The following is a 23,329-nucleotide window of genomic DNA, read 5'->3' as shown; positions in this document are numbered from 1 at the left end:
CTTTGCTTATAGAGCCACTTTTGATTTGTAAACCTATTTCTTCCCAGCAACTTTTCCCCAGATGAGATAACAAAAATGACCAAACCATGTTGTATTTGAAGAAGAGAAACACGGCTCTTTTCCAGGCCTTTGCAGGAGTCAAATAACCACAGATATTTTTGTCTCCTTGCCAAATGACAGTGCACAAGCCAGGAATCGAATGCATAGAAGAACTACGGAGTTAATATTATGGCTTTGCATTAAGAAGGCTTGGAAACATTTGAGTGAAATGCATTTGGTCATTTTGTTCTGACTTTCACCTTTTGCAGTCTCCTAGTAGCCAGTGCTACAATTAAATACACCACATTCTAGAAGCCAGGTTATCTGGCTGTGTTTCAGCCCATCTAATACTTCAAGCCTATTAACTATCTCTTGGATTTCATCTACATGCCACAGGTCATCAGCCTGTGCACACTTTGTGCAGGTACCAGCCTTTTCTCCAGTGGAAGCATCTGGGCATCCATTGTGAGCTACCACCTGTGCTGATATCTCCTTCTTCACCAGTCCCATCTGGGTGGAAGCACCAGGCTTCTCAAGGATGTCTCAGTAGCCCACCTGTACAGCAGAGGCCTGGAGCACTTAACATTTACCTGAGCTGATGCTCGCAGATTGCAGTGCCCTCCCTGCATGCCCTGCCCACACCAAGTGCTGCTCCACATCCGATGTGACATGTCCTGGTCACACACTGCCAGAGCCATTTATATCTCCTGTGGATGCCCTGGAAACCTCCCCTCCTCGCCAGATTGGCTCACAGGATCTTATGGGTCCTGGGCTGCTGCTCAGGTGTCCCTGAGCATAGGAGATTCTGCTGCTGGTAACGCATTCTGGTATGCGAGAATGAGGAGTATGCAGGGAGCATTTGAGGTTACCGAAGCCCTTTGAAGGTTGTGGGAGAGCACTACTTTGAGGCATATATCCATCACACGGATTTCCTGAGCCTAGTGGTTATTGTGATTAGCAGGTGATGGATGCTGGCTATGAGGACCTTGGGCATGGCAACTTCATAGCCACCAAGTTCCTGATGGCAATAGAAACCACATTTTCAGCCCTGATTAATCACCAAGTTCTTTAAAAACTGAGAAATTCACTTAGTATTTCCCAGGAATATCTGTTAATTACTAATTGTGTGACAAATACTAGACTATCAGAAGACAAAATTAAATACATGCTATCATAGAATCATAGAAGGGCTTGGGTTAGAAGGGACCTTGAAGATCATCTATTTCCCAATCCTTGCCATGGGCAAGGACACTTTTTACTACACAAGGTTTTATCAGGGCCCTATCCAGCCAGGCCATAAACGCTACCAGAGATGGGGCATCCATCGCTTCTCTGGGCAACTTGTTTCAGCGTGTTACCAACCTCACAGTAAAAAATTCCATCTTAAAATCTAATCTAATCTAATCTACTTTCTTTCCATTTGAAGTCATTTCCCTTTGTCATGTCACTCCAGGCCCTTGTAAAAAGTCCCTCTCCATCTTTCCTGTAGGGTCTCTTCAGGTACTGCAAGGCTGCCATTAGGTAACCCAAAAGCCTTTTCTCCAGGCTGAACAATTCCAGTTCTCTCTGCATTTCTTCATAGGAGAGATATTCCATCCTTATTTTATGCATTTAACATTAGTATTGGTTGGTCTTTCCAGAAGAATACGTAACTTCTTTTCAGCCCATGACATTTAAGGCTTTTGCTTCTGTTATGTGATTTTGGTTTCTCCCTAGTGGGAGAATGACAGACCTGTGCACTGGCACTAACCACTGGCTGTTGGAAATATGCAATTTTCTTTTATACCTCAAGCATACTATTTCTCTCTCTGGTCCCACAACAATGTACAGTTTCCCACCTTTGCTTGTTCCTTCTTTTATGGTCTTTAACACTACTCAAAATTGCTTCTGGTTTTCTTCCAGTGCCTGTTGAACTTCACATAATTTGTAGATAACTGTTAAATCCATCTCCACCATGGTTTAGCCTGGGTTTCTGAGCTCTTCATTTACATTTTCAGTCTTTGTTTAGGAACTTGTAGTTCCTAAATATGACAACAAATACAGTTTACTGCTATGTCCACACTGCTTGTTTTCCGTTTTTTCCTTATTGCAGAGAGCTGCTCAGTGTGTGTTGTTCCAAAGTTTCTGCCATGTTGGCAATTTTTTTACTATGGCTGTTAACCTACAAGAGAAGACTGCTTTCAGCCTTTACAGAGACTGCTTTGATCCATCCCATCCCAGATTTCCCTCGGGGTCTGCACAGGCAGCGCTGAGGCTGCAGGCCATGCGTGTGCATGCACTCCCACATCCCACACACCAGTGCAAGCTGCATGAGAAGATGTCCTTTGCACTTTGTCCCTCGTGTGGCTCCTCACACCAGCTCCAGCCTCCAGCAATGCCCCTGCACTGAACTGGCCCATCACAGCACTTGCATGCAACAGCAGCAGCAACTCTCAACTAGCTAGGATTAAAATCCTTCCCTGGTTACGCTGAGGTTTCTTGGTCATAATACTCACAGCCAGAAACAAAAACCCATGAAAGAAGAAGCAAAAAACAGCAGACTGAAAAAAGAAACACTGTTCTGAGCGAACCATGACTGCAGTGAATTTGTGACAACCTTAATGCTGACATTTTTGGTGGGGGGTTGTGCAATTCTTCTGTGCTCGTCATTTAATACACAAATTTGCTGTACATTTGCAGTGAGGGGGCATGCCCTATTTTTGCCAAAATAGAAAGAAAACCAAGGCAAGATGTGTATGATTCCAACACCCATCTGAAGAGGATTCCTTACCAAGATGTCTTCTGGTCATCCAGTTCTTAAATCAGCTTCATTTTTGTCTATCCACTTTCAAATGAGTTAAGAGGCAGGTTACTTCTCAAAGTGAGATGTGGTTGGCAAAACAGCATTTAGATTTTTTTTTCCTACTAACAAACAGAGGCTATTGATCTGAGGTCCATGAGGAAAAGCAAACATAGTCTCATGATATTTGCCTACAAAGTTATATTTCATTGCAAAGCTGGACTTTGGCAATTAATCCTGAGTTACCCCTGAGATTTTGCAAGAAGTTTTAAAGATTCTGTGTAGAATAAATGCATCTGTATTACACCAAGTCCTACATGTTTGGAGGCATGAAGCCAACTACTTTGTTACTAAATATGGAACATACTAAATACAGTTATGACTAAGAATCTTTTGTCATTGATTTATGGGATTTTGAGGAGGACTTTAAAAGCGAATATCAAATGTTACCTGTTTGCAGACAGACATGGAATGTTTTTTCTATTCCATAATGGTATTCTTGCACTAAAATTCACTCATATTGATGACACTGATTTAACATGAAAGAAAATAAAGATTCCCCCTCCAAAAAAAAAAAAAATATTTCTGTTTTAGAAATATTCACCACAGTTTATATGTTACATTTTTCACTGACGTCTTAAGAAACTAAGGTCTAAAACATTGTCATTTATATTTTTTCCCACTGGTTTGAGATATTCTGTAAAAAAATGACTTAATCCATCTATAATTTACATGCTTTCTTTGGATTTCCATGTTGTAATAAGATATGCTGAAGATGTTGATTTAAAAACTAAAGCAAAAGATAATAAAATAATTCAAATATTTACTGCTTTTAAAGTAAATTTACGTTTCTCTCATAACCATGCAACTATCTAGTGTAGTTGGACTCAAGGAACCCTAAGTTAAGAAAAGGTACAAATATCAATTCCCGTCTGTTTTGACTCTATAACAGTAATCCACTGCTAACATTTAGAAAAGTGGCTTCTGAAATATTTTCTGCATTTTTATGTGTGTTTATGATAGCTTAAACCAAGTTAACAGTCCCTAGGAAAGCTCTGCTGTTCCTACTGAGGAAAAAGTTATAATTTTCATTCCTCCTTTTTTACCTACCACAATCTGTCAAGTCTAGCTGGAAAGTGAATACTCAAGGTGGCATCAATAGAAACAAGAAATGACAGTGACAACAAATCTATGAAAAGGAAACTGGTGCTATGTCATGAACTATTCCATCAGGCTTTTATCTCAATGCATTAGCAACAATTGTTATATTAGTAGGAAAAAACAGTAGGATAAAATTAGTCTTTTTTCTCCCATGGATTCATTCCTTAGTAGAATTAAAATTATCTGTACAGAAAAAGCAGCCTTCTTGTGTCCATGCAGAGGGCTTCTGCTGAGAAGGAGACAGAGGAAGGCAAGCTAAAACAGCTGCACTCATCAGCCCTTTACATTGCTGTGTCCTCCAAGGTCTCAGTCACTGATCCTGCAGTTTCATGCCATACTTGGTTACAAAACCTAAAGAATTTAATGAAAATTCACTCCAATATTAATGAAAATTCACCCCAATATTAAAGAAATCTGCATCTAAGAGTAGTCACCAAGGGTTAAACAGACAGGACTTACATCTTGCACCTCCTTTTTCCTGTTTCTCCTTTCACATGCACACCCTGTGACTGTACAGCAATACCTGTAATAATTGGAGACTTTGAACCAGCTGAATACCCCACAGGAGCATGTCAGAAAGGGCTTCTTACAAAAGTGGTGAAAAGTGACTTGTATTTCATTAACACTAGATGCTATATTCAGGTGTAAGTTGTGGGAAATCCTCGTGAATTTTGGACAAGGAAAAGCAATTTTTGTGTTTTAAGGGATTTAATAAGGTTTCTAAGGATAATGGCCGAAAGATGACCACTAGCACAGAGTGGTTTGCATACATAGGTGTTTCACTGGATCACAGGAATTAGCCAGAGATGTGCATAAGTTTCATCAATCAGTCATTTTTCTGAGGGTTTACAATTTTCCCAATGAAGAGGACAGTGTGGGTGAACTTATCCAGAATCATCAGGAGAAATGGTCTGTTGAATCTGACTCGAGGTGGGCGAGGAAAATCCCCAGATCTCCAGGTGACCTCCTTCACTGTGGTCCCGGCCGCCTCAGTGCCATTCTCGTGAACATTCAGCATGGCTCTGTGGATCACCTGCAAGGAACACAGCAAACAGCCTCCAGCTGACAATCCAGCAAGAAGAGGGCAGCCTGCCCCCCTCTTCACTTTGGCCAGCCAAAGGGAGCCTGCCTGGAGCAAGGCTGAGCAGCAGCAGTTCTGGGAAGGCCATCACCTATTGCTCCCATTGCAGCACCAGCAGCCATCACACCACTCACACATCCTCCTTCACTACTTGTGCAGAGAGGAACCCTCAAACTGCAGGCAGCCAAGGAGCACTCAAGATGACTGATGACAAGAAACTCTGGAAGCAAAGAAACCTGGTAATTTAGCTGAGACTCAATTTTGTCTTTGGCAACTTCATGTATTATTGTGAATTTACCCTGTCATCTATCTGAAAAAAATAACTTTTTGAGAACACTAGAAGGGCAGGAATAACAGCCCTTTGCCCTCTGTAGGAAGAATTAGAGGAAATTTTACCAAAACTAATGCACTACATTTAGATAATTTTGTTTAGTAGCCAAAAGAACATTTAATTATATGTGTGTTTTCATCCTTGTCTTCCAACTGTGCCTTTCTAAACCCCTTGTAAGCATGTTTGGCTTCAGGTTTATAAAAGATAGGGCTTTCTTAGCCCCCAGACTGGGAGCTATTGATGATTGAGTGATGTTTCAGAGAGACTGGGATAATCTTTTCATGGGGTATTAATGTCAGGTTCCTGGGAACAGGCAAATCCTGTGGTTGCTTTCACATGCTGACTTACTTTTGAAACCGTCAGTCCAGGCTCCTCAGTGATCCCCGAGAGATCAGCTTGTTCAGTAAACAGATTGACCATACCCATTTGTTTGACTATATTTTTCACATCATAGGTACCAGAAATAGAAAATTTTGGAATGTGCACGTGTATTTTTCTGTAAAAAACAACACAAATAGGGACAAATCATCATCCAACCAACGCTCCTGAAAGGCTTCAGTATATTGGCACTTCACGTTTGTTTTTCTAAATCTTTACAGCCTTCTCTCATGGTTCAGATAGCACTTCTGATCAGGTCAGCTACTTCATGTGGGGGCTTGGAACAGAATAAGTCTGTGCTAGCTCCTACCTCTGCAGTGGGATTCAAAGAGTGAGGTGGAAGACACAGCTATACCAGCTCTGTGGCAAACAGAGCTACTACTGCCAAGTAGAAGAGCTTTTTCGAAAGATTGTAGCTAGCTGACTTAAGGCTGTTCAAATACACAACAGGGCCTTGGCCACCACAGAAATAGCTGCAGTAATGGTGAATTGTTCCACTTTTACACAGAATGCCCTCAACACCCAACAGCTACTCCATTGTAGTTTCCCAGTGCTTGTGTGAAACAAGGGACTGTTGGTCTCATCATGGTGCTAAGTAACCTTTGGCAGAATCAGAGCTTAACCCAGGATGAATCCCAAGTTCAATGACCTATTTGTTCACTAGCCATAGCGCTTTTTCATTTTTATTTTCCAACTAAGATAAGGGAAGTCCATCACAGAGAAACCATTAAGTGTATAGAGTTCAGTCAAATAACCTGTCTTTCAATGTTTTGTTTTGGTGAGATAGACACTACTAATCTGAAACACAGTCACCTCTCACCTTAGCAAAAAAAAAACTTACCTGTCTTGGAGGGACCTTTCCCATTTAGTTACAGTTCTTTTCAAGAGGGCATCTTCTACCTGCTTCATCTTCCCTTCATCAGGCAAAACAAATAATGCTGCGACATTTCCACTGTAAGGTATCTGAACCAGCCAACAGGACAGCTCTTCATCAAAGTAATTTCTGTAGTAACCCTTTCGATACATCATGTCAACTTTTACAGAAGTTTTTGGATCCACAAAAAAATCCTCCTGTTTTGTCTGTGCTGGACTGAAGGGTTTCTCCCAATGGGCTTATGATAAGGAGAAAATTCATTCAGTGGAATGCAAAGAGGAATGATCACAACACTATCTTTCACTACAACATGAGTCTATGATCACATGACAAAATTAAGCAAACTCAAAAAAAATATTTGTTTTAAAATACCATTAAAGAAGGTGAGGACATATTTTACTGGCAAGAAATATACATGGGTTTATAACAATACATTCCAGATACTGAACATTATTTCCTCTAATTAAAATATTTAAATTTTTTCTCTTTTCATTCTCTGTAATAAGCATTAGCTTTGCACTCTGTTACGTCTTACCTTTAAAGAAGACATAGTTAATGAGAACCATTGCAGTCAGAGGATCAAGATTTTCCACTAGTTTAACAATTTTCCCATTTGTTTTTTCCTCGATATAACTGTTGATCTGACTCTCAGCACCAACAGAGTTGTTAAAGTCAGTAGAAAACACTTCAGATTCATAAAAGTTTTTGACATCACCCAAGAACTTCTGTAGTGGTTTTAGTGTCTCTTCTATAAAAAGGGCACTGCCCAGGCTCAGCTGGAACTCACTGTCTGAACGGTTCAGCCTGTGGAGGAGTTGGCAAAAACCTTCATGTATTTCCTGCTCCTGAGTCTTTTTCAGGTTGAAGGCAAGCCCTTCCAAAATCTGTGTCAGTGTCACAGCCTTGGCGCCAAGTGCCAGCATTGCAAAGGAAGCAGAGATACTTATGGGTGAAAAGAAAATATTTTTGTCCATTGCTTCAGATGCAACCAGCTTGTAAAAGGAAAATGCAAAGTCAGCATTGCTGAAAACTAGTTTGACAAAGGTTTTGTTCTTAAGTGGAGAAGCTTCTTCCCACTGAGAACTATGTTCTGGATAATATGTCCCTTTAGCATCACCCTGCTTTTTATGGTAGCGAGGACGCTGATGACACAGGGCAACAGTATGCAAACCAACCAGCAATAAACACAAGGAGAAAGTGGGCTTCATTTTGCTTTCAGCTGGTTCTAGAAAAGAAATAGACATGCAAAACACATCATGGAAACGAATTTGTTTGTACTGTGTTTTCCAGTATAGTGAACTGATGCTTTCAGAACACACCTGTTCTCCAAAGTTCCCCACACTTACAATTCACATTTCTGATGCTTGCCAGTGTTCCCTGGACAGAATACACATCCTGATTCACTATTTATATGTATAGTCTTGTTCTCTTTCAAAAGAGGTAATTTAAAACTTTTATTAACTTTACTATTAGCATATTCTTTTAAAATTTGTATATAACTCAGAGCTTATGATCTTTTCTCCAGAGTAACCAGCATGATTTGGTTTTATACTCAATACTGCAGGAAGGTTACTGCAGCTTTGTTAGCCTTTCTGAATTCATCAAATAATTAGGGAATTTAATCTGAATTAAACAAAAATGTGATATAACCGTAGATCATGCTATCTAGAACCAAAATTTCAAAACACTCTTACAGTTTCTTCAAAGATGAAAGACTAGATCACTGGTCTTTGTGGTATAAAATTCTATAGGCATTTCTACTGTTTCCAAACCAAATTTTTACTTTATTATGTGAAGTATCTTCTTTAGTATTGGTTCTCTCTGGCTTTTGAAGTGTATTGATTTTTTTCATAAGATGTATATTCCTTATTTACATGTACAAAGGCACCACTCCCAGGCAACACTTTCCCCCAAAATGAAGAGATGCAAGGGAAAACTAAAAGGGTACTTACATTGCTAGAGTCTGGTCTTGTCTGCTTGTTGTTCTCAGTACCATTAAACAGAGTTAATCAGAGCCCTCCGTTAATCATTAATTAGTTCAAATAAAAGTTGTCTGTGAGGATGCACAGCAAGCAGTAATGACATTGCATATTTTGGACAGTTTGTCCAACCAGACAAACGCTAACAGTGCTGGGTGATGGGGCTACAGACAAAAAGGAATGGAGCAGACTGTGTCCCTCTTGCTTCCATGCTTGTGGATAGACAGGAGGAACCTGCTGCTGTGGCTGTTTGGCAAGAGAGCCACAGCCACAGCCATACCTTTCATGGCTGGAGCTGAAAGCTGTGACCTGGTGCCAGGGCCACCCCTGGCTTGGGTCTATCTGACCAGCACCACTCACAACAATCACAGCATCCCTGCCAGAAAGTCCTCCTGGATCGTTCTGGGGCACTGCGAGAGCCGTAACCTCTCTCTGGCAGGATTTCAAAACGGGGTTTGGATTTAGAAAGTCCTTCTGCCTTACTGTATACCTCAGTCACAACCTTCAACACTTTGTTTAATGGTTTTGGTGATTTTCTTACGCAGAGCAGACTGTGTGTGATTGGTGAACATGTTTCTTAGGAGAATAACACATGACATTATCACTCTAGTGAGACATTTACCGTCAATAAAGTTTTTACTCATTGCTGTTGGCCATCACTTGTGACCGAGTATTTGGGAAACTGGGGAAGAGTTTTCACCTGAATTTGTAGAAAATACATAACAGAACCATCACTGCTAGGAAGCAGCACTGACTGCAAAGAGAAACGTGGTAGAAACAGACATCTTATTTCTTTGGGTTAATCTTCTGTATCATATGCAGCTGAAATGGACACCAGGAGGACACAGAACAGGCTGCCAATTCACCTGTCATCCAGTACTAAAGAAAACATGCTGGCATCACTGGATGGTACTCAGGGTTGAATATAATATATGAACAAATCACTGAAGGAGAAACTAAGGCAGAAAATGAACTTTTTTTTTAACAGAACTGGTTGCCAACATGTCCCTCTCTGCAAGCTCCCAAGCACTTGGTTTCTGGGCAGGAGCCAGATATTAAATTGCCCCACATGAGGTGTTCAACATCTCTGAAGAGAGCACACTGGAGGGGAACTGCACCTAGGAAGCTGAAGGCAAGGCTGGAAAGGGAGCTGGACTTTCTTCCCCTCAATCTCATATCAAGGCTCTTGTCCTGTGGTTGTTTTATATGGCTGCAAATAGTGAAGCAGCAAAACAGGACAGGGCAAACCCTTTCCATTTTGAATTCAGCAGTGTTAATCTTTCTGCATACTAACCTAGGGGCTGGAACACCTGGTCACTTGATCTGGTTCCAAGACCCTCAAACCATTCAACCTGAGACCATCGGACCCAAGTCATCCACTTGGCTCATATACAGGCTGCAAGAGGTTGACAAGACAATGAGGGTAAAGGCAGTTCACAGCTTTCCTTCTGAGGATCTTCTGCTTAAAAATCAAATAAATTATAAAACTACTTATGTGATATGTGTGGATAATTGTGTGTGAATAACTGTATGTGTTTTCACCTACCTGTGAAAGAACGTCTGTGAATGCACACACCTCTAAGTATTCATAGTAGTGGAAAAAGGTCGTCTAATAAGTGTGGTGTAATAATACATGCACGAGTCTGGTAGACAGGAAACTTGGGCTGCCCTCTGAGAACAATTCAAACAGAAGAAGAAACAAAGGACCTAGGAGTTGTTTCTGAATGTCATAACTGATTGATGAAGATGTGGAATTGTTATTAATTTGAGTCATAGCAGTGTGTGAATAGTCTGCTAAAGAGAATCATTACTTATGTTAAATCTGAAGAGAACCTGTGACAATAATAATTAATGTTATGATTTGAACTGTTAGAAGAAATGCTATCTCAAATTACTTGGGATATTTTGATAACATATGAATAAATATATCATATGATATACGATAATATATAAATAATAACCTCAAAAAAATTAAGATCTTTGAAGAAATGCACATTTGGTAGATTTTATATACAGTTGTTTTAAACATTTTTCTTTTTCTAAAAGCTAGTAAAAATGAGGGTATTCTTTTCCACCCTGATATGAAGCACTATAAAGGGGCATTTTCTTTTCTGATGACAGATTGTCTGAGAGAGTTATTGTCTCTCAGCCTGATTATTTGCATCCCAATCAACTTATTTAATTGTCTTACTTTCATTAATTTTGTAATTTCATTTACACCTGAAAGTGATTTTCTGGTTTAAAATATTTTTATGTCACATAATATTAGAATGGAAAAAAAAATTCAAATGTCACTTGTTCCTCATGCATGGAGAGCACCTTCTGGGGAGAGTGCTAATGTAGTGGAAGAACACAACACATTGCTTTCTGGAGCCCTTAGTAGGGAGTCTGTCCACCTGACCTGAGTAAACAGGTATTTTCCAACCTTTTCTATTATATTAGCTCAATTTTCCCTCAATAGGAAAAGCCTGAGGGTGGCAGTGCAAGAGATGGTTGAAAGATCAAGAGCTTTTTTCATTTTGTCTCTTTGGGTTGGGCGTAAACATTCTCCACAAAAAGTGCTCTCAACCCAGGTCTGTCATACAGGGGAGCACCCGGAGGAGATGCATGAGGAACAAATACAAATTGCTTCACCCTTCATCATCCTCACAGCATTTTAAATGCAAAACTTAATCCCTTCTTCCTTGTGTCAAAAAAAAAAAAAAAAATTACATGGAAGATGAACATATTGTGCAGAAACCTCCATAGTCTCTCCTGTAAGTTCCCATTCCCAACTCTTCCCCATCCCCATCTGCCTCCAGCCAAATGCCTACGTTTGGACCTTGGTCCTGCCTTTCTGTGGTCCACCAGTGATCTGGGCTCCCTGAAAAAGGGGCTGCTTAGCAGGGCTTACTCCTGTGAAATATATAACAGACAAAACATGAAATGGAAAAGCAGGAGGTTTACAGTTTGTAGGCTGCATTGTGGATAAAGAACAGATTTAAAAATAAAAGCCATACTGATCATTGGGAATTTGTGTCAGGAACAGGAGGAGCAAGTAGTCTGCTGGTAGACCTTTGGAACTGCAGCATCACCCTGCAATGTACTGCTCCACATACACTGGCTGTGTGTGCAGAGCCATCTCTTTTACTGGCACAGAACTTGGCTCCTACGCATTTTGTGTGATGGTCTGGAGCTCTGACACCAGGTGTGGCAACGGAACACAGACTCCCTTTGCCCAAACTCTGCCACAAATAAATTTTCCTATCTTAATTCCTTCTAAGATGTCTCTTTCCAAGGCTGAAAATCTTTCACTTCCAACAGGAGCTCTTCCAGACCTTTGATTAACCTTACAATTTCTTTCTGAATATTTAATAGTTCTCATTTATCCCTCTGTTATTATAGGACCATTTGTGGATGACCCAGAGATTTAGATGATTTGCTATGCAATTTGCTCTTTTTTTTCCCCAGAAATTTAAAATATTTAATTTCCCTCCTCTTCCACTGCTGATCTGATCTGTATATGTACAACCTGCCAGAACACCAAACCATCAGTCCTGGGTGACAGCATTCAGTTCAAGTGCAGCATTTTACCAAAACTGCAGCTAAAACTTAGCAAGAAAATCAAAGTCCCTTTCAACACAATAACAAACCTGAAAGATACTGTTCTTTCTGGTTTGAAAATGAGTCAGAATTTGTTGTGTCCATTCCTTTATTTTACCAGGAGATGGTGGCACAGGGCTCCTTTTCCTATAATCCCTAGAACTCGGGGTTCCATGCATGACAGCTCTACTTGCAGATAACAGTGTAGAAGAATCACACTGAAAGGTTGGCTTCTTGCAAAGATCTCACTCATAACTGATATAATGAAATAATTATTTCATTCATGGTACATTTTACTAGTAGAATTTGCCCTATAGACCTTTTTCCTTGGTGTAAAAGAGCCCTTCTTATGCAAACAACTTTTAGAATAACAAATTCACTGGAGAATTTAAGTTCTTATTTTAAAATGAAGTTGTCAACCCAGAGAAACCTCTTGGTGTTAAATTAAATTTAAATTGATGTCTTACATTCTATATTTTTGTGATACAAACATGGGCCTTCATCAAGCACTAAGAAAATCCTTTATTTAAATATTTTGTAATTACACTTGAAGTTTATCGCTTCCAAAGCCAGATAGAAAGTATTAGAGCTAAACTTTGCAAAGTGTTATCATTTGCTATTGTGCAACAGATTCATGTTGTTGGCCTCAGTGAAGAATCAGAAGGAAGATCAAGTAACTGAATGGATATATTAAATTTATTGTATGATTCTATTGCTCATATCCTTTTTATTAAACAAGTCTTTGAGACTCTTAAGATTTTAGGATTTTGAGGATTCTGACAGATCAGAGATGGTTTAATGCAGCAACTCTCTTCCCAGTTTCAATGGAGGTAAAATACGAGACTGTGTGGTTGCCCTTAGCCTCTGCAGGTCACAGCCTGGCAGTCAGCACAATTCCATTTCCATCAATGACTTACATTATCATGGCTCCACAGGACACTTTGGGATCTAGGATGTACCTACATGGGCTTTCTGCCATGGCTGCTGTGCCATCTTTTCCAGCCTGCCAATCTAAGAGTGTGCAGAAGTGCTGGAGCATACCTGCTTCTGTTAGATGCCTCTTCTCAATCACTTTTGGTACCACTGTGAATATGTCACTAAGACACAAAATGTCTTCAAATTTTACCTGTAAATTTACCAAGAGACACAGCTCTGACTTAGAGGAACAGAAAATAAATTCTAGTAACTATCCTTTGAATATATGTTATGGTATGGCTTTTTTGATGTCTAGAGAATCTGCATCTGCAAGAGCAGCAAACCTAACAGTATTCATTCACATTTTAGGACTTATTACACCTTTCATCTCCTCTGTGCACAGATGTTTTCTCCTGCTATGAGGTTCTTTCCTGGCTGCAACCAGCTTATGGTGACTATAAAATGTAGGTTGGACTCAATAATCTTGGAGGTCTTTTCCAACCTTAATGAGTCTATGATTCTGTGATCTTGTTTTATACTGATTTTTCATTTCAAACTTTTTCCTTTATCAGAGCATCTTCCATGTGGTCTGCTTTTCTACATGAAACATAGTAAGCAATATAGCAACTTTTCCTTAATAAGATATTTGCTCAAGTCAGACAAAGTCTTCTTCAGACCTTTCATATGAGAATCACATTGCTGTTAACAGTTTTCCAGTAATAAAGAATACATTCTTGTTTGGTAAAGCAATAAATCATAAGAATTTTTTCCAAATGTCTTATGGAAAATAAACTGAATGCAACAAAAAATGAGATAAATAAAGACTGTATAAATAAGGTTTATTAATTTGCAATAAATTAATCTCCAGCACTAGAACTGAACTGAAAAGGTACTTTCATCATTGAAATTATTTTTTGCAAGAAAGCACCACAGTAATTTGCAACAACATCAGCTGACCAGCAACCAGGGTGTTAGTAATGTCAAGGACATTTACATGAAATGGATGAATTATAGTTTTCTTTAAAATTGTTAGTCTGAAGAAAGTACAATTGCCAAGTTATTTTCAATGGATTCACTGTTATACCTGGGACTGGGAGCTTAATATGAAGGATATTTCCAGATTGGTCTTTGGTGGCTAACTGTTTAGAGGGAATAAATGATATAACATACATGCTGTATTTATGTCTAATGAAAGCTATCCCACATGGGTAAGGGCAGATGTGCAGTACCCAACTGGGAATGTATTATGGATGGGTAAGATTTCAGGGCTGTGTTACAGTACTCAGAGATACACAGCCCATGGTGCTCATCTTGCTTTTTTGCTCTTCATAATTTGCTCTTGTTCTAACTCTCACTGCAGTGAATGTTTAGAGTTTTCAAGTGAAACTCACATTTAAAAAAGTTTGTGTTTCTCTTGCACTCCCATCTTTGATTGGAAATCCCAGTGCCTCTGTGCTTTGGAGACATGATTTGAATGCTGGTTTAGGTATTAACACTGTTTGAGCTTTTTCCCTACCTCCAAAACTACCAAGACTCATGTCAAAGATGAGTATCTGGGTTCTCAGAATCCCAGTTCAAAACCTACCCTGCCTGGGAATAATCACAATCATCTGGTTTTTAAGAGCTCAGTGATTCTCTGCTTGAAATCAGTGTGAGTACAAGGAAAATGCTTGCAGCTTTTGTTGCATTGAATCTACTGAAACACTTAGAATAGGGTTGGCTTACAACCTGTCCAAATTCCCATTTCCTTGCCATGACAGCAGTGCTCACAGGCTGTGCAGATGACATGGCTGTGGGGATAGCATGGATGTGCCCATTCAAGGCATTCCAGATCCAAAGTACTGGTAGCATCTGAACAGCAGAGTTTATATGAGCAACTGGTGCTTCTGTAACTATCCAAATGCTCTTTTGGCATTTGGCAAATGTTCCTTTTGGCATTGTCAGCTCCTCTCCTTGCTGCTGAAAGGAACACACACTGCAGTAGCCCTGCAATTCCACTGCTTCATGTTTTGTAACAACATTCTACATGGACTCTGCCATGTGAAAAGCAAACAGAGTTACTGACAGCAGATATCCTGTCATCAAGCAGAGTCCCACTGGACCATAAACAAGGTCAGACAGAACAAACTTACAGTGTCCCACATGGCTCACAGGCTGCCAGGAGAAGTCTGGCACTCGAGTGGGGTAGCTCTGCTGGGGCACAGCTAGGCTGCCTTCCACGGACCCTGCCCTGTGGCTCTATCTTCCCTCACAGGGCTTCTCAGCTGAGTTAAACTCTCTCTAGGTAAGTCCTTTTTCTCATGACTTCCCATATGTGTGTCAGACCCAGAGCAGGCCGTTTATGTTTATGTTTATGTTTATGACAGGTGGTCACAGGCTTCACTGTAAGCTGTATTATCCCTTCTGTTGTCACTGCAGGAAGTTAGGTGGATCAGGTTATAAAGGTTACAATCTTTAGCTTATAAAGAAGGTCTAGTTTTCTTTGAGGGCTTAGTTTGGATCTTTCTGCCCTATAGGCTGAGAGAATGCCTAAGTGGGAATTGTAGAGGAATAAAAGCATCTCCAGATGAGAGGCACCATAAAGCACGTGTGTTTACCACAGATTAAATATACAATCTCTAAATGAAAGTTGTAGTTATTTGTATCTATCAGAATCATTCTTTTTTTGTCCACCTTTAATAATACTAATAGAATGAAGAGGGTTCCCCATCATATATTATGACAAAAGAAAGCTGTAAGGACAAATGATGCAAAGAAGACCAAGACAGATTTTCTTGGAATCAGGAAAAAATACTCCATCTCCCTATAAAAGCTTTTCAGAATTGTCCAGTTCCTAAAGAATATTATTAGAACTATGCTGAGAGTAATATCAGCAAGGTATGTTCAGTGCCCAGGCTCTATAGATTTTCATACTGTGAACTGTAAGCATTTTTCTGGTTTTGGTGTATATTTGGCACAAGATTTATTAGTTTCCTCTCCCCTACACATCCTCTGCTTCCAGAGCGATTTAGGATGATCCCTCTTCCTATCCTGGTCCCTGCCACAATTCAGGTCAACCTGCTGGTCTGGAGCATGAAGTTGCTCATCTGGAGGAAAACCGTAGAGATGCTTGGTAAGATAATTCCAAAAACAGCATTCAGAAGTATCCCATTTTATACTTTTGCTAGTAGCAGTCATTCTTCACAGGGCAACTACCAGTGCAGCTGTTGTCCTGCCATCTCAAACCCAAAGGCCTGGGAGGTGGATGGGGAAGAAAGTTGCTCTTTGTGTGATTTCCCAAAGCTTTTGCTCTGTACTGGCAACGACAGGATTTTTCCTAACTTCTTTCCCTTTAGCAACAGGCCAACAACCTGTTTTTCTGCCACCACACTCTGATAAAAAATCTTATGACTCTGATAAAAATCTCACCATCCTACTTTCTACTCAGTCCTGGTGCACAGATTTATCAGGATGGGATCTCATGGGAGCTGCTCCCAGCTCCTGTTGAGTTTGTATAGGCACCCCAGAGCAGGCTGCCTCACACCACAGCGAGCTGTCACTGATCTTAGCTCTGTAAAAGCTGCTGCTTTGCACAGAGGTGTGGTCTCTCCCAGTCCCCTGAGTGATGCCATCCTGCCTCATGAGGAGCAAGAGCTCAGGGCTTCCACCAAGTTCTTGCCACTTGGAGCACAGTGATCCAAGGCAGCAATGTCCACGTCCCCCTGAGTCAGAAGCACAGCTCCCCATACCCCAATCCTACAAACACCAATGGGCCCCTGTAGAGCACCTCTGTGTAAGAGGGCCACGTTTGGGAGAACAGGTCAGAAGGCCAGAGAGATGTCAGGGGTGGGGAGCTCATTTTTTAATTTGGGGCTTGCATTACCTTTGCAGTGCTCAAAACAGTCTGTCAGGATCACTGTAGAAATGAGCAGTGAACAGGCAGAAGCCCCATCTTCCTAGGGATGGGGACTCAACTCCACTTGCAAAAAATGTATCCAGGATCAATAAGCAATGGCATGAAAGCAGTGCAGTGAGATAGAAGCTGTCAAAGTTAGCTTTTGCTTGAGGCAGCAGCTGTGCAATAAATGGTCTGCTGCAGAGCTTAGCCCCAGTGCTGCACCACAATAGGAGTGGGTGATCTACAGACCCACAACAGCAAGAAAGTGTTTAGGTATTTCTTAAAACAGGTTTTACTCAAATAGGCACAAAAAGAGAGAATGTGAAGAATCACATTTTCCATATGAGAAAAGTTGCACTCATTTAACAGCTTTAAGACATATTTTACTGATATCTGCTGTGTTAGTAAGAGTGGCTGAAGGTGCTGTTTTTAAGATCTTTATAGAATGACACAAGAGATGCAGTAATTCCTTAAGTGATATACTTAAATTACACCATATATTTTATTGATCATCCCCAGCTGATCAAATATTCGTGAATGACATTTTTTCACAGATAATTGTTTCGCAGTTTATGCTGTGCCTAATGTCACTGTATCACAGTTTTATGCTGACCTTGTGCAGTGCAAAGAGGCATGTACAGTAAGAGCTACATTAGAATAAATCTATTGTTTCTGGGATTATTATATATATATATATTTTGTCAATGATTTCTTAAAAGTTTTGGAACATGTGAGAAAGAGCAGCTTGATTGAGGATAAACAGCAGCCTAGGCAGCAAAGAGTGATATAAAGAGGAAAGGATTCTATAGGGACCAGCTCAGGTAAATACTGGAGGAGACATAGTAGAATGACAAGAGTTGTTATCTATTGGGATAAAGCTTTTGATAAATAATCCAGAACTGAAAGCAGAACAAAACTCCTTAGCAGAGAGAACTCACTTTTAAATATAACAACATACTTAAGAAAAAGTTATCTTCCATGGAAAATTTGGAAAACATATTAATAAGTTGAATTGTTGTGGTGGTTTAACTCTGCTTGGATGACAAATGCCTACTAAATTCATTCTATCACTGCTTTCCTCGACTGAAAAATGCAGAGAAAATAAAATGAGGTTCGTGAGTTGAGATTAGTATATGGAGAGATCACAAACAGGTGACTGTCACAGGCAAAATAGACTCGACTTGGAGAAATTATATGAATTTATTACTAATCAAAACCAGAGCAGGATAATGAAAAGTAAAACTGATCTTAAAAAAAAAAAAAAACATCTTTGCCCCAGCTCAGGGCGAAGGGCAATAAGGGTCATGGTCAGCTCATCACATGGTTCTGCTGCTGCTTCCTCCTCAGGAAGAGGAGTCTTTTCCCTGCTGCAGTGTGGGGTCCCTCACACAGGAGACAGTCCACGGACTTCTCCAGTGTGAGTCCTTCCCATGGACTACAGTTTTTTATTAACTGCTCCAGCACAGCCCCTTTCCACAGGGTGCAGTCCTTCCTGCAGGCACAGCTGCTCCAGCAGGGGTCACAAGCCCAGGAGCAAACCTGCTCTAGAGTGGGCTCCTCTCTTCATGGGTCTACAGGTCCTGCCAGGAGTCTGCTCCAGTGTGGGCTTCCCATGGGGTCACAGCCTCCTTTAGGACAACCACCTGCTCCCGAGTGAGCCTCCTCCATGTGCTGTAGGTGGAGCTCAGCTCTCCCCTGGACCTCCATGGGCTGCACGGTGACAGCCTGCTCACCATGGTCTGCACCACAGCCTGCAGCCGGATCTTTGCTTTGGCACCTGAGCACCTCCTGTCCTCGTTCTTCACTGACCTTGGTGTCTGGAGGGTGCTTTCTGTCATTTATTCTCACTCTGCACTCTCTGCACTCCTGTGACCTCAATTACTTCTGTGAAATAACTTTATTCCTTTCTCAAATACGTTACCACAGCAGTGTTACTATCATTCCTGGTTGGCTCAGCCTTCAGCAGCAGCAGATCCATCCTGGAGCTGGGTGGCAGTGGCTCCCTCAGATATGGGGAAAGCTTCTGGCAGCTTTTTAGTGAAGTCATCCCTATAGGCCCACCACAGGCCCCCACTACCAACAGCTTGCCATGCAAACCCAATACAATTATTCAACTGGGGAAAATGTTATATTTTAAAAGTGTCAGTTGATGGTGATTTCTAACAATTTGTTTTCTTATTAATTTGATAAGGACATTTCTCATTTACTTCTGAATATTCCTCAGTCAGAGACTAGTTAGCAGCACTACCCAGCCCAAAACTGCAAATGCTGTAGCCATTATAACCCATACCCAATATCATTATGCCAAATAACCCAGTGATTACTCCTGAGTAGGATCAACAATCTTCCCCATGAAAAGTGTGGTGCCAGTTTGTTTGTCAGAGATCAAAATGAGGAAGGGCTTGTTGAATTTGATGGTACGAGAAATAGAGGAAAGTCTGGTGAGGATTATGGCAGTGGCTCCTGCAGCTTCAGTTCCAGCCTCATCAACTTCCAGCAAGGCCTTGTGAATTGCCTGCACAGAATAGGAGAAAACACTGTCATTTATATATGGGACAGGAAGCAGGAGTAAAACAAATTCTCTTCTTATGGAACATTTAGGAGAAGGAAAGAGTAATAAATCCAGTGGATGAAATTTTATTGTGCAATAAATCTCCAACAGTTTGAAACAAGAGTATTTTCTGTGCCAGGACAGAGCAAGGAGGGCCAAAAATTAGCATGGACACACTGAATTGCATTCCCATCAGTGCTGAATAGAGTGAGATAAAAATACCCCATTACAAGGTATTTTATTAGTTAGTTTGGACCTCTTCTAGCAACACTTTCTCTAATTTCAAGGTTAATTTAAAACTACTATTTAAATGCTAATATAGGGCAGTATTTTGCATTTTTAGCTTTAAATCATAGCTCAAACTGACATAGTCAAATTCTGCTACTGCAAATTGGAGATTTCCTGAAAACTTTGGGAATATTAAGAATTTAGACATTAATCAACACAAATATCATAATGAACTCCTCAATTGTAGACACAACTTCATGTAAACTATTGTATTCCAGTGCCAATAAGTTTTTTAAAATGTTGCCCGATTTTTCTATGTATTTAATATCCAGCTTTATAATAACAGCATTAAAGTAATACAAAAGTGAGCTGGCAGATTCTTTCTGTAAAAAAGCACAACTACTGAGCTAGCCCCTACATGTCATGGCGAGTTTTACTTACAACTTCATTAATATAAAGAAGCAAAACAACCAACCACCATCTCATCACTTGCTCTCTCTACTTACTTGTGAAACCTGGAGATCGCGATTGCCACTAATTCCAGACAGGTCAGCATCACCTGAGAACACTTCAGTAATGCCCATTTGTTCAAACAGGGTTTTAACGTCGTAAGACCCACTAATAGAAAACTTTGGTAACTGCAGATTTAATCTCCTGTTGATCAAAGGAACAAAAGAACAGTGAGTCCTTGCAGCCTCGTTTCAGCCAGCAGGGTGGGTAGTATGCAACTCAGCAACACTTGAAAGCATTCTTTTGATTGCAAATTTGTTTGATGGTAGTCCTTGAGCAATTTTGGCACGCTGAGCGATGCACCATCTTCTTGTGTCTACATTCTCTATTTGATTTTTGGAAAAGACACCTATTTCTTCAATGTCACTCTTTCATCCCAGTGCCACATGTCCAGCTAGTAGAGTTTTTTGGTTAAAGGGTTACAGAGAGTAAGCAGACCACTAGTGGAAAGCCTAAAGTAAGAGAAAAGGAGGGTAAAATCTAAGACATGGTGACACCATGAAAGAAGAGGTAAGGATTCAAAAAGTAGCCAAGCAAGTTTTGAGACAGCTGTTACAATGCTGTGACCCCTTCTATCAGGTCACAGAGCCTGCAGTTTCTTAGTGATTATGCTCTGCTCTGACTCATTTGGGGAATTGCTTAAAACTTCCCTATATGAAATCAGGACATTATGTCCAGTAGAAGGTGATCTGAAATTGGCATTTTCTCTTAAAAAGAGTGATGTATCCTCACATACAGCAATCCATTTGCTTAGAGTTACCTGGTCACAAATCTGCTATCCCATTTGCAAACAGTTTCCTTGGAGAGAGCATCTTCCACTTGCTTCATCTTCCCTTCATCAGGCAGAATAAACAATGCTCGTGCAGTGCCCTGGTAAGGCAGCTCTACCACCACACAGGAGAGATCGTGGTCATAGTAAATGTTGGAGGTGCCATCACGCTGCATCATGTTCACTCTAACAGACACATTTGTGTTCACAAAAAAATCATCCTCAAATGTACGCAAAGGATCGAAAGACTTTTCCCAGGCAGCTAATGGGGAAAAAGAGAGGTTGTTGCACTCAAACGTGAAGATCGCAAAAAATGGTTCATCTGAATTAGATCAGCTTTAATGTAGGACACTGGAGATATAGTGTCCTCCAAAATACACAATAAATCATTCTAGTTGTGCAGAAAGCTCATCATATTTCGTGTGAGCACATCATGTCTTGCTAAAGAACAACCAAAGGCTGATGACCAATTGAGAGGCCTTCCTCTACTCCGAGCCTATGTAATGCCTTTCATGCCATTTAAAAGCAATCATTTCAGCATTCAGTCCCAGGACTTCTTATGCCTTTTTTGTTAGGCCATGCCCCACACAAGCTGACTGCACTCAGCTTGGTATGGAATACCTCACCAATTAAAGAGTCCTAACATTTGAGCAAGGCTCCAGAAGCACAGGCCCTCAAGATGCTATGTCCCAGGTTTTCATGAAGAGCACCTAGTAGATCTACCATAAAACTGGGGTCCTTGTGCAAGGATGTCAGTCCACCAAGTCTGACTGGTGAGAATGTGTGCATCCTTGTCAATGAGGATCCACTGGACTGGAACTTTTTTGTCCACAGTTTTCAAGCAAATTGAGTCAAAACCAAGAAATCAGTATTTCTCAACAATCAGATACTCTGCTTTTGGCCAGATCTAATCTTCACTTGAAACATCCTGCACAGTTTAGCTCTTTCCTAAATCATCATTCTGGTAATAAGTCATCAGAAGTTCCCTAAAATTTTTATTTTGTATCAAAACTATCTATTGAAATATTATTGAAAGTATCTTACCTTTAAAGTAAATATAGTTAACAAGAACCAGTACAGTACTTGGATCAAGATCACCAACTAATTCAGGAATTTTGCCCTTGGTTTTCTCCTCTACATATATGTTGATTTGCTTTTTAGCTTCTTCTGGTTTATGAAAATCACTGGAGAAAAAATCTGCATCATAAAATTCTTTGATATTTTGTAAAAATAACTCCTGTGGTTCATACCCAGTAGCTGTAAAAAGGGCATTCCCTATATTTAATGTGATATTAACATCTGCACAGTTCAGTACTGACAAAACTTTGTGAAAACTTTCATGTACATCATGTACGCGAGTCTCAGTCACGTTGTCAAAGCCCAGTCCTTCAAAAATCTGAGACAGAGTGGTTGATTTAGCACCAACAGCCAGCATGGCAAAGGCAGTGGAGATGCTCATGGGAGAAAAGAAAACATTTTTATCAGCTTCTTTTGATGAAGCTTGCTTGTAAAATCTAAATACAAAATCTGCATAGTTAGAGCCTTTCTTGTCACAACTATATGTTAATAAATTTTCTCTTCCATCCTTCAGGTTAGTATTGTTGACTTCACGGCAAATGTCTTCAGGGCAGCAACGGGTTACAGCACAAAGAGCAGCAAGGAGTAAACACAGGCACAGGAGATACTTCATCTTCTTTTCAAATTATTCTGCCACAAAATAAACAGTCATTAAATGAGCAGATGGTAATGATGTGCTTGCTAGTAAGAAATAATGAATAGTTTGTTAGCGTAAATGTTGCATAGTTCAACTGTAAATATCTAACATCCATAGCATGCTTAAAGTTCTCATGTCAAATTTACTTAACAAATTCAAATAGGTTATGGATTAAAATGTCAGGCATATTAAAGTAATAATATTCCATGGCAACTGTTCTGAAAAAACAATACTTTTTTCCATTGTCAATGAAAATATAAAGCTACAGTCCATAATAATCTTTGTTAACAATGACATTGTCTTCCCAAAACACTGTCTCCTATAGAGTATATCTAAACAAAAAAGTTATTGCAAGGTAAGACAGGGTGTGGGTTTCAAAGACATCAAATACTCCACAGCATCTGCCCAAAAGCAGTTTGAGAAATGTAAGGAAATACATGTAAGGCAGCTCACTACTCACTGGGACTGACTAAATTCTCTCACTTTCCTCAGGACAGCGGTACATGGACAGAGAGCTATCATGGACTATCCTCTGCTTGTTAAATTCACACCACTGTTTAC

The 23,329-nt window shown here is 40.2% G+C and overlaps 2 protein-coding genes across 3 annotated transcripts; both read right to left on the bottom strand.

Moving 5' to 3' along the window:
* Positions 1 to 4,805: 4,805 nt before the first annotated feature.
* Positions 4,806 to 8,636, bottom strand: LOC116997379 (alpha-1-antitrypsin-like). 2 transcript variants are annotated; one of them, XM_042779400.1, is made up of 6 exons: positions 8,596 to 8,636; positions 8,532 to 8,533; positions 7,179 to 7,862; positions 6,611 to 6,881; positions 5,740 to 5,887; positions 4,806 to 5,012 (listed from the first exon to the last, which is right to left on the bottom strand). In XM_042779400.1, the coding sequence occupies exons 3-6, from the start codon at positions 7,849 to 7,851 to the stop codon at positions 4,806 to 4,808; spliced, it is 1,299 nt and encodes a 432-aa protein (XP_042635334.1). In that variant the 5' UTR covers positions 7,852 to 7,862; positions 8,532 to 8,533; positions 8,596 to 8,636. The 2 variants fall into 2 exon arrangements, with proteins under 2 accessions (XP_042635334.1, XP_042635335.1); XM_042779401.1 differs by lacking the exons at positions 8,532 to 8,533; positions 8,596 to 8,636 and having other exon boundaries at positions 7,179 to 7,890.
* A 10,680-nt stretch (positions 8,637 to 19,316) lies between these two features.
* On the bottom strand, positions 19,317 to 22,744 carry LOC116998030 (serine protease inhibitor 2.1-like). The gene is made up of 4 exons (XM_033063322.1): positions 22,099 to 22,744; positions 21,046 to 21,316; positions 20,282 to 20,429; positions 19,317 to 19,511 (listed from the first exon to the last, which is right to left on the bottom strand). The coding sequence occupies exons 1-4, from the start codon at positions 22,742 to 22,744 to the stop codon at positions 19,317 to 19,319; spliced, it is 1,260 nt and encodes a 419-aa protein (XP_032919213.1).
* Positions 22,745 to 23,329: the final 585 nt, after the last annotated feature.

This window comes from Catharus ustulatus, chromosome 6 (assembly GCF_009819885.2).
Source record: "Catharus ustulatus isolate bCatUst1 chromosome 6, bCatUst1.pri.v2, whole genome shotgun sequence".
Classification (NCBI taxonomy): domain Eukaryota; kingdom Metazoa; phylum Chordata; class Aves; order Passeriformes; family Turdidae; genus Catharus; species Catharus ustulatus.
The sequence above is the reverse complement of the archived record's forward strand: the minus strand, read 5'-3'. Positions and strand labels throughout refer to the sequence as shown.